General features: G+C 55.4%; 1 protein-coding gene across 4 annotated transcripts; it reads left to right on the top strand.

The window, feature by feature from the left end:
- The first annotated feature begins 806 nt into the window (after positions 1-806).
- Positions 807-13,231, top strand: MFSD2A (MFSD2 lysolipid transporter A, lysophospholipid). Of its 4 annotated transcripts, none has more exons than XM_046662387.1 (14): positions 807-1,045; positions 2,527-2,655; positions 4,103-4,227; positions 8,309-8,432; positions 8,566-8,644; positions 8,999-9,156; positions 9,617-9,707; positions 9,826-9,947; positions 10,154-10,237; positions 10,816-10,899; positions 10,993-11,105; positions 11,534-11,677; positions 11,767-11,943; positions 12,769-13,231. In XM_046662387.1, exons 1-14 carry the CDS (start codon positions 959-961, stop codon positions 12,830-12,832), a joined length of 1,581 nt encoding a protein of 526 aa, XP_046518343.1. In that variant the 5' UTR covers positions 807-958; the 3' UTR covers positions 12,833-13,231. The 4 variants fall into 4 exon arrangements, with proteins under 4 accessions (XP_046518343.1, XP_046518342.1, XP_046518341.1 ...); XM_046662386.1 differs by having other exon boundaries at positions 2,524-2,655; XM_046662385.1 differs by having other exon boundaries at positions 808-1,051.
- The last annotated feature ends 1,076 nt before the right edge of the window (positions 13,232-14,307 follow it).

Raw genomic sequence — 14,307 nt, 5'->3', positions numbered from 1 at the left:
CACTTCTGTGAGTCTCCCTTCCCTCAGCTGTAAAATGGGGATGATAAAAGTACCACCCTCATCCGGCGGTTGTGAAGGCTGAGTAAGATTATGTTAAGTGTGGAGGAAGCTCTCCATAAAACGCTGCTGCTACTATCATAGTGAACTAGTGGCTGTGGTCCCCTCTCGTCTCCACAACTTCCTTCCTGCCCATACGGGCAGCGACTGGGTGGCCTCATCTTTATCCCCTATGGCTGAGGGCCCCAAAGATGCAGGAAGAGGTAATGGTCCTCTTGGGGGATGAGAAAGGGGCAGTGACAGGAAGAGGGCATGGTTGGCCCTTGGGGGACGAGAGAGGGGCATCGGTACGCAAAGGACGGGCGCTGCATCCTCCAGGGTTGGAGGACAGAGAAACTCGACCTGACTCCAGATTTTAAAGAGGACGGTGGGCTTCGGGGTCCCCACCTTTCCTAGGCCTGGAGGTCGGAAATCGTGGGGTGTAGGCTTGACTCAGGGAGAACTCAGTCTGGGGGACCTCGGGCAGGTCACTTTCAGCCTTGGGCCTCAGTTTCCTCGTGCGTGTCAGGTGGCTCTCGCGGCTTTCTCCCCGGGTTGCGAGGAGCACGGGCAGGCGGATGCCGGTTCCGCGAAACTGGTGAACGTGGCTCAGTGGCACTGAGCGGACAGGCGTGTTGGGCAGGAGGGAGGGCCAGCGGGCGAGGGGATTGGCTGGAGGCGGGGGCAGCCGGGCTCGGGATTGGCCGGATCGGAGAGGGCAGGGCGAACCTTTAAGAGGCGCGAGGGGGCGTGCAGGAGTGTGTTCCTCTCTGGCCTGCCTGCCGGGTTTATTAGTACGCGGCGACCGTGGCGGCGGCGGCGGCCGCAGCTACTGCTACGACGGGATCCCGGACGGAGCGGCGGCCCGCGGAGCAGAGTTGTATTCCGGGGTCCCGATCGCAGGCGGCGTGGCCCACGGGTCATGGCCAAAGGAGAGGGCGCCGAGAGCGGCTCCGCGGCGGGGCTGCTGCCCGCGGGCATTATACAAGCGGGTGAACGTCCGGCCCAGGTGAAGGTGAGGGCCTGGCACCCCGAGTGGAGGGCAAGGGGTAGGGGGCAGGCTGAGATGGGGGCGTCGAGGGATAAGCCTGGTTCTGGGACGGCTTGGACTACCCGGGGACAGGCGGCTCCAGGGAGCGGAGAGGGTCCAGGGGTTCCCTTGGGGGCAGGGGGTGATGGAGAAGGGTTGGAGGCGCCGGCCGCCCCCTTTTGTCCATCCCCACTCGGCACCTCTGCGGCCCCGCCGGCAGCTCCACGTGGTGCCGGGCTCTGCCTAGCCGGGTTCCGTTCTTGTGTGTCGAGCGGCTTAGGTTTGCCGCCCTAGACTAAGCCAGAGAGACGCCAGAAATCTGGGAAAACCCCCTTGGTTCCCCAACTCTCACCTTCTCCCCACCCCCACATGCCTACGCTTGAGCCTCAATTCTACAGTGCGGGCCGCTCAAGTTCATTCATAAGAACAAGGGCTCTGCTCTTAAAGGAGCCGCGTTCCCGAGGCGTTCGTGTGAGTGTGGGTGTCGGCGCTCCAGCGCGCGGTGCTTTGCGCGTCTTGCGGTGCTTCGCGCCTTTTGACCTTTGGCCCTATCCCCAGCTCTCTGGACGTAATGAAGGACCGAATGAAATCAGGCGACCCAAGGGAGAGATCTCAGGCAATAGATATCTGCCAGGGAAGTGACTGCCTTTTCCTTTTAATTTCATTAACTGACCCTTGGAAGGAGCTGGGGTGAGCAATTACGCTGCTACCATGCATGAGTAATCTCTACTCTCCCTGGGCAACCTCAACCTCCCTAATGCCCCACCCAGAGAGAGCCCAGCCCTGCACTTAGAGGACTTTCCTCCCCACTCTAAGGTCCCCTAGGAGCTGAGGGAGGGAGGGCAGGGAGAAGGAGGGTAGGACAGCTCCTGGGTTTGCCTGAAGCTCTGGCCGCCTGCAGAGGCCGGGGACGCCCTGGGACAGATGGAGGGAACAGCTGTCCCTGCAGCCAGCTGGGCTTGGCCCCTACAGCTCTCGAGAGCCCTCAGGTTCAGAGGCAGGTGGGTCCTGGCCTCTGAACCTGAACCAGGGTGGGACTGGAGCTGGGCTTAGGCAGCTCTTGGGAGCAAGAGGATTTTCATGTTGTGGCAGCTGGTGCCAGGGCGGGACAGGTCCCGCAGCTGGAGCATGCTCTCCCTCCAACTTGGAAAGAAGTATGGCTTGAGGCCTTGGGGGGAGTTTTTAGGGATAGCAAGCTGACATTTCCTCAGAATCAGGGTGGAGGGGCAGCCTTCTAGGGGCAACTTCCTCAGTATGTAGTCCCCTTTTCCAGATTCCTAAGAACACAGAATGCCTTTCCTTTCTTGTGGGAGATGGGATCTCCCTGGGTAGGAACAGGGCAAGGCAGATTTGTTCCTCCTGGCAGAGTTGGCTGGAGGGATGATCCTGCCTGTGGAACCACCTACGATGGAGGCTAGGCTCTTAGGCCTCTTTTCATCCTTTCCTCTTCTTCCCAGAAGGAACCGAAGAAGAAACAACAGTTGTCCGTTTGCAGCAAGCTTTGCTATGCAGTTGGAGGGGCCCCCTACCAGGTGACAGGCTGTGCCCTGGGGTTCTTCCTGCAGATCTACCTGTTGGATGTGGCTCAGGTGAGTAGGCTGAGCCTGCCAGGGCTCTTCTAGCATCCTGAGGTGGGAAAGACTGGAGATTCCCTGGTGGGTTCATTCAGTTCTCTCCGTCTGTGAAAAGGCGCTGGGAATCTCTACTTTTCTGCTTCTCAGAGTCACAGTTTGAAAAGTATCCAGAAGGAGAGTCTATCTGCCCCAGGAATCTTAGCTGGCAAGGTCAGGCAACTCCTGCTTGCCTGGCAAGAGCAACAGAGCCTGGAGGGTAGGCGGTAGTGTGAGGGAGAATGGAGCCCGCTGGTGACGCACTATTCTTGGAAGAAAGTGGCACACCATGTTCCCGGCTGGACAGTAGTCAGCTGGCTTGCCTCAGAGCTTGGTGGATGTTGGCAGGCTTGTGGATGAGGTGCATCCGAACTTCACCTGAGGAGCAGAGGCATGTCAGTGGGCACAGGGGCCCTCAAGTGCTGGCCTAAGTTAGAGTGCCCCAATACACAGGGTCTTTGACTGGGAGGGTTACTTGGGGTGCCTCAGGGTGTCTCGCTGCTTTGAGAGATCTTGGCCAGCAGCCTGGCATCCTGAGAATTCACCTTGTCTGGGTGGGAGAGTGCGAGGCTGAACAGCTCTGGCTCTCAGGGGTCATGCACTGGCCACTTTTCTATGTAGCATCTGATTTTGCAAGCAAGGCCTCTTAGTTGTATCCATTTATAGGTGGAGAACAGAGACCCAGAAAGGATAAATGACTTCATTCAGCTAGTTTTTGAGCAACTCCCATGGGCTGGGCCCTGAACATGGTGCAAATATGAGGAACCTGCAGTCAGTGTAAAACTGTGCTGTCATGGGTGTTTGGGTTGGGCAAGTCAGATAGAGGAGACTGCAGTGAGAGAGACGCTGCTAGCTTCCCAGCTTCCTGCAGCAATAACAATAGTAAGATGGATAGGAAGAGTCCAGAGAAGCTGCCTATTTAGGCCTAGAAGATTTGGGGGGAGAGGGATAGCTTGAGCAGGTAGTGACAGGCCACTTTTTAAAAGTATCTATAGGTTCCTTTTTCCACATCAGAGATAAAGCTTGACCCTGTAAGATGGGGATCATAACTTCCATTATACAGATGGGGAAAATGAGGCCCCCTGTGGTCACCCAGCAAATGCTAAGTCTGATACCAGGTGGTTGGGGGCTCAGGGCTGTGAGAGGGAGGCAAGGAAATGGTTCTGGATTCATTCTAATTGATGGAATGGAGGGGAGGATATAAGGGGACAGAGCTGGGAAAGTTTCTAAGGAGGCACACAGTGCTACTGCTGTCACAGAACTGTTATTGTCGTTATTAACATGACAAGTGAAGTTGCTTAAGGCCTGGGTGGGAGCAGCCCAGGGCCTGGCTGAGGCGGGGAGGGAACCCCTGCTTTTGCCTACCTTTGAAGGTCGAGGTGGGTGGAAGGATGAAGGCTTGTCTTTTGGCTCTTCCCCATTCCAGGTGGACCCTTTCTCTGCCTCCATCATCCTATTTGTGGGCCGGGCTTGGGATGCCATCACAGATCCCCTGGTGGGTTTCTTCATTAGCAAGTCTTCGTGGACCCGCCTGGGCCGCCTCATGCCCTGGTGAGTAGAGGAGGCTCCATCGAAGTGGCAGAAGGCAGGGCTTCCAAAACGTCTACCCTTAAGGGTCCCTCATCTGCTTGTCACAGGCTGGGGGATGAGGAGAAGGAATGATGCTAAAACCTGGATGTCAAAACCCCAGCTGAGGCCTCAGCTGCCCCAAGCGTGGGCACTGGGACACCCTGCCAGTTCATTCCCAGACTGCGCATATTTCTAGATGGGGCAGCTTTCCCTAGCCCAGGCCCTTTTGCTCCCTAAGGTCCATTCCCTTCAGTGAAGCTGGAATTCTAGCTTCTCCCACTGAGTGCCTTCCCATCGTGGCAGAGGTAGTCCGCATAGTGGTTGAGAGGTTACACTCTGGAGCCAGCCTGCATCCGTTTGAATCTCAGCTTCACCACTTACAGCTGTGCAACCTTGGGCGAGTCACTTAACATCTCTAAGCCTCAAATTTCTTTATCTGCAAAATGGGGATAATAATTAGGCCTGCCTCAGAGGGTTGTGGTAAGGATTAAATGTTTTTTTATATGTAGAGTACTTAGAACTGTGCCTGGCACGCACTGAGTGATATGTAATTTGGCACCCCTTCAGAGTGGCTCCTGGTAGGGCAAGGATGGAAGGTGATGCCAAGAGTGGAATAGCAGGGGCCACAACCTCTGGCCCCTTGGATAAGGCAAACTTTTTCTTCAGTACAAAGCGAACACTACCCAGCCTCAGGCTCTGGGGCAAAATGGGAGGAGGTGGTGCCAGATCAGACAGTAAAGGGAGGCACACAGGACAGGCTGACAGGCCGGGGCTCTGGTTCCCTCCAGGACATCCTGCTTGGTGAGGGGGGGACATACCCCTTTCATCTCCAGCCCATCCAGGCTCAAGTGGGCGCCTTCCTGCCCCAGGGGCGCCCATACCTGGTCTCCGGCCTTCAAGGCCTTCAAAGCTCTTCCCACAGCCCCCGCCCCCCCTGCAAGCTTCCTTTCTCACGATGCCCTCCCTCCCATTCGAGTCCCGAATCCCGCATCCCGCCAGCCCCTGGCTAGGGCCCAGATTGGAGCCTTTGATCCTGGCTTCAGTGAGGAAGAGAGGCAAGGCAACCTGCTTTACCTGGGCAGGCTGCTCAGGCTGGTGATCCCAGAGAGCCAGCCCATGAGGTACTCGCCTCCCTGGTAACCAGTGGGAGGCGGGACTCTGCTGCCACATCTCCTCATGAGGCCCAGCCAATGGGAGGCAGCTGCTCTGGCCAGCCCAGGGCGGCAGCAGCCAGGGTTACTCCCAGTTACATTCGTCTGGGAGAGGATGGAGTGTTTGAGTATTTGACGAAGGCTGACGAGGAGCCCTTGTTCTACGGGCATTCGGGAGGGGTGGAGGAGGGCAGGGAGGGAGAGCAGAGGAGGCCCTGTCTGTGGGAGGTAGGATCTGAGGGCCTCTCGCTGAGCAGGTGTGGCAGCTGGCTTGGTGACGTTGGTGAGGGCCCTTCAGGCCCGTTTCTGAATTAGCAGGATGTCTGTGTACGTGTCCTCACCTGTCTGGGTGGTGACTCCTGGTGATGCCTCTTGAGTGGTATGCCCACCCCTATGTCTGAGTGCACGCTGGATCCCTCATGAACTGAGGCTTTGCCATGTAGTGTATGTGACATCCTTCCTGTCCACACCACCATTGGGACCCAGGCCCTGCCTCAGGCCTGGGATCCAGCACCCCTACTCCTTTCAGGGTAGGAAGAGGCTGGGCCCTGTGGGGTTCATGAGCCCTGTGGACCACTTTCCTGCCGGGCCTCAGCCCAGCCCCTGCCCTCAACCAGCATTTAAATGCCCCCTTCGGACCAGGAAGACTTTGACAGACACTTTCCCTGGAGTTCCCAAGGCTGCCCCGTGAGAGGTAGGGCATCGGCAGGCTCACGCCGGAGACCGAGATGCAGCAGGGCTGGGCCTGAGCTCGGATTCCCAGCCCAGTGCTCTCCGCAGTCCCTGGCTGTGGGCCTGTGCCCTCCGGCTGAGCTTTCCTGGTGTGATCATCACAGCAGACACTTACCGTGCCCCAAGCAGTATCCCACGTTTTAATATCAACTTACTTAAGTCTTATGAAAACTACTTCAACCCTATGAAATAGAACCAAAGTGCTTTCACTGGCCTGTAAGACTCGACCTGAGCTGGTACTCCATTTCCTCTTCAACTTCATCTAATTCCATCTCCCATGCTTGCTCCACTCCAGCCCCAATGGCCTCCTTGCCCTCCCTCAGAACTGCCAGGCACATCTCCCGCTTGAGGACATTTGCAATGACTTTCCCTTGCCTGGCATACTCTTGCCTCAGATGTCTGCAAGGCCCACTCCCTCCTGTCATTCAAGTCTTGGCAGAGATGTCACTTTCTCGATGAGGGCTACCCTGTCCACTCGGTTATGAATTGCACCCCCATACTCCTAATCCCCGTTAGCCCGAGTCAACGTGTGTGCCTGTCCTCCTCTATTTCATATGTGGGATGCTGCCACAGCATGACTTGATGAGCAGTATTCGGGTCCGTACCCAGGATCCAAACTGGCAGACCCTAGGCCATCAAAACAGAGCACAAACTTAATCACTACACCAGAAGGCCAGCCCCTATAAATTTTTTTAAAATTTTTTTTTGGGGGGAAGATTAGCCCTGAGCTAACATCCACTGCCAATCCTCCTCTTTGTGCTGAGGAAGACGCCCTGAGCTAATATCCGTGCCCATCTTCCTCTACTTTATGTGGGACGCCTGCCACAGCATGGCTTGCCAAGCAGTGCGTAGGTCCACACCCAGGATCCGAACCAGCCAACCCTGGGCCACAAAAGCAGAATGTGCGAACTTACCCACTATGCTACCGGGCTGGCCCCCCCCCCCATAAATTTTTTTCATTGTTGTAAAATATTCATAACATAAAGTTTACCATTTTAACCATTTTTAAATGTACAATTCAGTGGCCTTAAGTACATTCACATTGTTGTACAACCATCACCACCGTCCATTTCCTGAACTTTTTCCTCTTCCCAAACCGAAACTCTAAACCCATTAAACAATAACTCCCCATCCTCCCTCCCCCCAGCCTCTGGCACCGCCCTTCTACATTCTGTCTCTCCATTTAACTACTCTAGGTGCCTCACGTAAGTGGGATCATACGATATTTGTCCTTTTGAGACTGGCTTATTTCACTTAGCATAATGTCTTCAAGGTTCATCTGTGTTGTGGCATGTGTCAGAATTTCATTCCTTCTTAAGGCTGAATAGTATATATAACTTTTTAATTGTGTTTACTTTTTTGTTTGCCAACTAGAATGTGAGTTCCACCAGGGCAGTGACCTGGCTGCTTGTTCACTGGTGCATTCTAAGTAAATAGAACAGCGCTCGGCACTGACTTGGCACTTGAGTATTTCTTGAGTAAATGTTGAGTGGGAGGTCAGTGCTATTACTATTCTTGTTTTACAGAGGAGAAAATGAGCCTCAGAGAAGTTAAGTAACTTGCCCAAGACTAAGTTATTTATAGTTCTTGGTAGAGTTAGTATTGGATCCCTGAAGCATGGCTCCAAAGACCGTTTAACCACTGCTCTCTGCTGCCTTTCTATACTCATGCCACGAAGTTAGCCCATCCTGAGGTCTAACCACTTGTGGTAGTGTGGGACTCACAAGTGAGGGGCAGACAGTTGCCCCCGGTATAGTTATTTCACTAGGCCCCCCCAGAAGGAAACCCTTCGCCTGGAGTTGGCCTCCCCTACCCCTGTGTGTGCACACATGTGAGAACACCAGCATTGGGGGTCGCTCCTTCTCCCTGCCTCCCTGCCCCACCACCTGCTGTCTTGGCCTCCATTCTCAGCCACCCCATCCCATGGGAAGCCCCTGCCTCTGGAGCCCTCTCCCTTGGGGAGACGTAGGTGAGACTCAGGATCTGACCTCATGCTCAGGATCTCAGTCCGGGGGCCCTGTCTTGGCTATCAGCCTCTTCCCAGAGACCCTGGGGTGGGTGGATTCGGGGGAAGAATTTCCTTCTTGGCAGGCACCTTCTGGGGCTACAGAGCAATCCAGGCTGGGCCCAGCTCCTGGGGTTTTGGCATCCAGCCCCCACTGAGAGCTCGCCTTCCTCAGGATCATCTTCTCCACGCCCCTGGCCGTCGTTGCCTACTTCCTCATCTGGTTCGTGCCTGACTTCCCACAGGGCCAGAGCCTGTGGTACCTGCTTTTCTATTGCCTCTTTGAGACACTGGTCACAGTGAGTGTGGGCACCTCCCCTGGGTGTCTGGGGGCAGGGGTGAGGGCAGTCCCTGGGGCCTCCAGGGTTGGTGGCCGAAACCACATCTGTCTGTCCATTGTCTGACTGGCCGAGGGCCTCTCTTCCATGCCAGTGTTTCCACGTTCCCTACTCAGCTCTCACCATGTTCATCAGCACAGAACAGAGTGAGCGGGATTCTGCCACTGCGTATCGTAAGTCTCTCCCCAGCCCACTGATTCTACCCACCAGGGACCCTGGGCCGACTGTTCCCTGACCCTCCTGGCACATTTCTTCCCTTGCTGGAAGCGAGTGTGAGACCATCTTAAAAATGACTCAATCCCCTTATTGCTCTGGTGAGACCACAGGGGTACGGGGACTAGCCAGAGGTCACACAGAGCAAGGCCATGAATTTAGGCCAAGGTGCCATCCGCTCGACCACCTTATACCCACCCTGAGCTTCTGCCATCACCTGGGGCTAAGAGCTGGGCTTCTCTCCACTGTACCTTCTTCCCCTGGGGCCCACAAGTCACGAGGCTCCTCCAAAGGACCTCCCTTTCACTGCTCAGGGATGACTGTGGAGGTGCTGGGCACAGTGCTGGGAACAGCGATCCAGGGGCAAATCGTGGGCCAAGCGGATACACCTTGTCTCCAGGACCGCAACATTTCTGCAGTGGCCTTGGAAGGTGCCAATCGCACACACAGCACCACCTCACTCAGAGAAACGGTGAGGCCCCTGGCAGGGCGGAGATTTGGGGAGATAAGGGACAATGGGGTGGTTTGCAGTCATCCTCAAAATAGTCGTAATAGCTAGTGTTCATTACATGTCCAGTATTTGATATACAAGCTGTTAATGTGCCCACTTTGCAGATAAGGAAACTGAAGCATCGAGCAGCTAAACAATTTTCCCAGGGTCACAGAGCCCATGAGTTACAGAAACTGGATTTGGGGAGATTTGAACTGTGGTCTCTCCAACTCCATGGCCTGGCTTCTTAACATTTTGTTCCTCTGGACTTTGCCCAGCCTTAGGAAGCAGCAGCCAGCCCAGGATGATTTTCCCAGTTCGCAGATGGAGACAGTGAGGCCCCCGGAGAAGGGACTGGTCCGAGGTCATTGAGTGGAGCTACTGGGAGATGGGAAGAGATCAGACTGACTGTCTCTCTATGTCACCTTTACCCCCTTTCTAGCAAAATGCATACCTGCTGGCAGCAGGGGTCATTGCCACCATCTATATCATCTGTGCTGTCATCCTGATCCTGGGCGTGCGGGAGCAAAGAGGTGAGGGGCCCTGGGGAGGGGTGCAAGCCCCACCACAGGGTGGCTTTGTCCCTCTGCCTGGGCCTCAGGCTTTGGGAGGGGCCTCCACTCCTTCCTCACTGTCCCTTCTGGACCCCAGAACCCTATGAGACTCAGCAGGCTGAGCCGATGTCCTTCTTTCGGGGCCTCCGGCTGGTCATGAGCCACGGCCCGTACGTCAAGCTTATTGCCGGCTTCCTCTTCACCTCCCTGGCTTTCATGGTGAGTGGGGGAAGCCTGACATGCTCAGCCTGGCGGGTGGCGGGAGGGAGGCCAAGGACTCAGGTTGTGACAAAGCCTGAGGGATAGGTGGGTGGGGGTGGGTTAAACAGAGGTCCCTGGAGCACAGGGAATGTCTTGGGGAGGCTTAGCCCCAACATCACCTCTTTCCTTGCGTTTCCTTTTCCCTTCCTTGCCCCATCCCCCAGCTGGTGGAAGGGAACTTCGCCTTGTTTTGCACCTACACCCTGGGCTTCCGCAATGAATTCCAGAATCTGCTACTGGCCATCATGGTGCGTGCGGGGCCCTGAGGGTGGGTAGGCAGCCTGGGCTGAAGTGGCATAGGCTGCGAGAAGGTTCTTTGGGTAGTCAGAGGATGTTTCCCAGGCTGGCCCAAGGTCGTGAAAGGATGAGGGAGGCTTCTCAGAATATTTGGTTGGACCTGACCTACAACTGCTTAGGTAGGACTGTGAAAGAAAGAGTTTGGGTCCATCTTTCAAACCGTTATGTTGTGCACCTTAAACTAATACAATGTTATATGTCAATTGTACCTCAATAAAACTGGGAAAAAAAGAAAAGAACAAGTTGGGGGTTGGATGTTCAAGTAGAGAGCATAGCAAAAGCAGAGGTGTGGAGGCCAGGAACTTGGGGACTTTGTGCTCGGCTGTGCTCAGAGAGGCAGGGTACGAGACTGGCCCCAGCTCTTGGCTCCCCGGAGGGCAGTGAGAGTGCCTGTCAGCGTCCTCACTGCCCAGAAGATGTCATCTGGCTGCTCTCAGGCAGGGCTGGGAACACCTTTGGGGTCCTGAGAAGGGCAGGAGGGGTTCTGTGGCTCTGACCCCCTTCCCTCACCCACTTTGTCCATCCTCAGCTCTCGGCCACATTCACCATCCCCATCTGGCAATGGTTCCTAACCCGGTTTGGCAAAAAGACGGCTGTATACATTGGGATCTCTGTGAGTGGCCAAAGGGTAGGGCCTGGGCTGGTTGGGGTTGCTGGTGGGAGCCTCTCAGCTGACTCGTCTTCCTGCACCCATCCCCTCCCATAGTCAGCAGTGCCATTTCTCACCTTGGTGGCCCTCATGGAGCGTAACCTGATCATCACATACGTGGTAGCTGTGGCAGCTGGCATCAGTGTAGCAGCTGCCTTCTTACTACCCTGGCAAGTATATATAGGCCCACCTGGGTGTGTTCCCCAGCCCTCCACTCCCCCAGTTCTGAAGCTCTTTGGGGAGAATTCTGTGGAGGCTTCTCTTCCTATAGGCCATTCTGTGGGTCCAGGTTGGGGGTGGGGTGAGTCTCCCCTGGACAGTTATATAGGTTGTGAACTGTGCAAGAACACCTAATCAGGGTAGGAAATGGGGCTAAAATCTGGTCTGCATTCTACGTGCCACGCTGAGCACCTAGAGAGGGGCTACTTCATCTTGGAGGAAGGGGCCTTTTTTTCTTTTCACAAAAAGTTGCCATCTCCTCACTGAGCTTGTGCCTGTGGGGCTGCAGAGCGGCTGCAGACAGAGGCCCCATACAGGCTAGTGGGGGTCTGGGGTTGCCAGATGGGTGGCTCCTCATGGCTGCCACCACTCTATACAGGTCCATGCTGCCCGACGTCATTGACGACTTCCACTTGAAGCAGCCCCACTCCCGTGGAACCGAGCCCATCTTCTTCTCCTTCTATGTCTTCTTCACCAAGTTCGCCTCCGGAGTCTCACTGGGCATCTCCACCCTCAGTCTTGAGTGAGTGGGCTGGGGGTCTGGGCCAGTGCTGGGCACGGCGGGCCCCAGGCGCCCCATCCTCATACTCCCCTGCCCACTGGGTCCCACAGCTTTGCCGGCTACCAAACCCGTGGCTGCACCCAGCCGAGGCGCGTCAAGTTTACGCTGAAGATGCTGGTGACCATGACTCCCATAGTCCTCATCCTGCTGGGCTTGCTGCTCTTCAAACTGTACCCCATTGACGAGGAGAAGCGGCGACAGAACAAGAAAGCCCTGCAGGCTCTGCGGTGAGAGCCGGGAGGGCTGGAGAGGTGGAGGAGGGGCATAATCTGGTCTGTGCCCTCAATTTGGGCCTCCTGTGGCCAAGTCCGGACTTGCCTCCCATACATCTGTGCTTGCCGACTCCTGCTTGGCCCCTTCCCATGGCTGATTCACAATCATGGCAGCTGACAGTTCTTCAACACGTAGCTGCATGCCAGGGGCAGGGCTGAGTGGTTTTACATTTATCCATTCAACAAATACTTATTGGAAGCCTACTATGTGCCAGGCATTGCTCTAGTGGATGAAACAAACAAACATCCTGCCTTCAGGGAGTGTGCATGCCTGATCTCCTGTAGTCCTTCAAGGAGCCCAGGTGTCAGAGATGCTACAATTCCCACTCTGCAGATCAAGAAACTGAGGCTTAAGCAGAAGGAAGTGACTGGCCCAGCTGATAAGGGGTAGAGGTGGGCTTTGAGCCCCGGGAGGGCGTTCTGACTCCAGAGCCTGCATTCTTCACAGCTCCCCTGGCGGGCAGGACCTCGGGTGTGGCCTGAGCCCTGCCTTTCAGGAGACAAGCTGGCAGGGTGGAGAGAGTCATGCCAGCCCATCAGCCAGCTCAGGCCAGAGCATTGTCCTGGGGCTTTTGGTGGCCCGTGAGGAGCAAGAGCAGTGAACAGACCAACTGGCAGTTTCCAGGTTGCAAGTGGGATTGAGCAAACTATGGCCTGTGGTTTAGACTTGCCTCAGAGCTGGCTAATATTGCAGGGCCAAGATCCCATGAGCAATGAAGCAGGTCGGGGCAGGGGAGGGGAAGGGTGCTTCCTTCAACCCGTCTCCTCTGGCTGTTGCAGGGAAGAGGCCAGCAGCTCGGGCTGCTCTGACACAGACTCTACAGAGCTGGCCAGCATCCTCTAGGGCCTGTGGTGTTGCCCGAAGCCTCCATGCACAGGGCCTGGATCACCAGGCCACAGGAATCCAGGCCTGCTGGCCCACTCACTGAACATCTGGTCTCCAGATGCCAGGAAGGGAGCCAAAGACTCGAGAATAAGCGGCCCAGGACACCTCCTGTGCCCACTGTGGGGCGAGCCATCCGTATAGCCGCCTGCCTCCCCTCTGCTCACCCATGGGGCCGAGCCCTGGGGCTGCTACTGTGAATATGCCAAGGACTGATCGGGCCTAGCCCGGAACACTAATGTAGAAACGTTTTATACAGAGACTAATTAATAACTTAATGACCGTGTACATAGCAATGTGTGTATGTATATGTCTGTGAGCTATTAATGTTATTAATTTTCATAAAAGCTGGAAAACAGAGCTGCCTGTTTCTGTCTTTATCCTCGGCCACTCGCCGAGCCCTTCTATGCCCAGATGCGGATAGTGAGAGGGAACACTGAGTTGCAGGTGCCCTGGGTGGGGAGAGTGCATCTTGAGGTGTGATAACAGCATCACCTAACTTATGAAACACCTCTCTGTACCAGGCACGGGGTGCAGGCGTCGTGGTCACTTTGCTGGTGTTCTCGCTTAATCTTTGAAACCATTTGGCTAAGTTCCGATGGTCTCTGTTTTAAAGATGAGGAAGCTGAGCTCTAGTGTAGAGAGGGCCTTGGCTCACATCTGGAATTCCATCCTGGCTCTGTGAGACTCCAGTACCTTCCCCACAACCCTCCGTTCCCCTGTGTCTGAGAATGACTGACTGACTGGCAGACGGTTGGTTGCTCCGCCCGGGCCCGCGCGCTGTGTTTCCCGCTCTGTGCGTGCCTGAGCGCATGGCGCTGGCTGTGCCGGTGCAGTCTCCGTGTGACTGAGGCCCTATGGGGTCCTAGAGACCTGCTTCTGCACAACTGTTAATGACAGTGTTGGAGAGTGAGAACAGACCTGGCTGGGTGTGTGTGTCTGTTGAGGAGGGGGTCTCACCATTGGTGTGTTGGTGAAAAACCACCTCTGGTGGGGAGAAGAGTGGCGGGAAAGGCCTAGTTTATAGCATCGGCCTATTTCCACAGTGTAAATACTCCCACTGTAGCCAATTTCAAGTTACCAACGGTTATACTGTCTTACAACATTCCTGAAAAGAAATTTTTTTTTTTAATCCTGAGGAAGATTCACCCTTCCTCCATAACATGGCCACTGACAGACAAGTGGTGTAGGTCTGTGCCCAGGAACCAAAACTGGGCTGCTAAATGGAGTGCCCTGAACTGAGCCACTAGGCCACCAGGATTGGCCCCTTTTTTTTTTTTTTTTCTGAGAAAGATTCACCAGGAGCTAACATCTGTTGCCAATCTTTCTCTTTTTGTATGTGAGCTGCTGCCACAGCATGGCCACTGACAGACGACAGGGGTGGTTCCATACCCGGGAGTTGAACTCGGGCTGCTGAAGCAGAGCACGCTAAACTT

This window comes from Equus quagga, chromosome 5 (genome assembly GCF_021613505.1).
Source record: "Equus quagga isolate Etosha38 chromosome 5, UCLA_HA_Equagga_1.0, whole genome shotgun sequence".
In the NCBI taxonomy this organism is placed as follows: domain Eukaryota; kingdom Metazoa; phylum Chordata; class Mammalia; order Perissodactyla; family Equidae; genus Equus; species Equus quagga.
The sequence above is the reverse complement of the archived record's forward strand: the minus strand, read 5'-3'. Positions and strand labels throughout refer to the sequence as shown.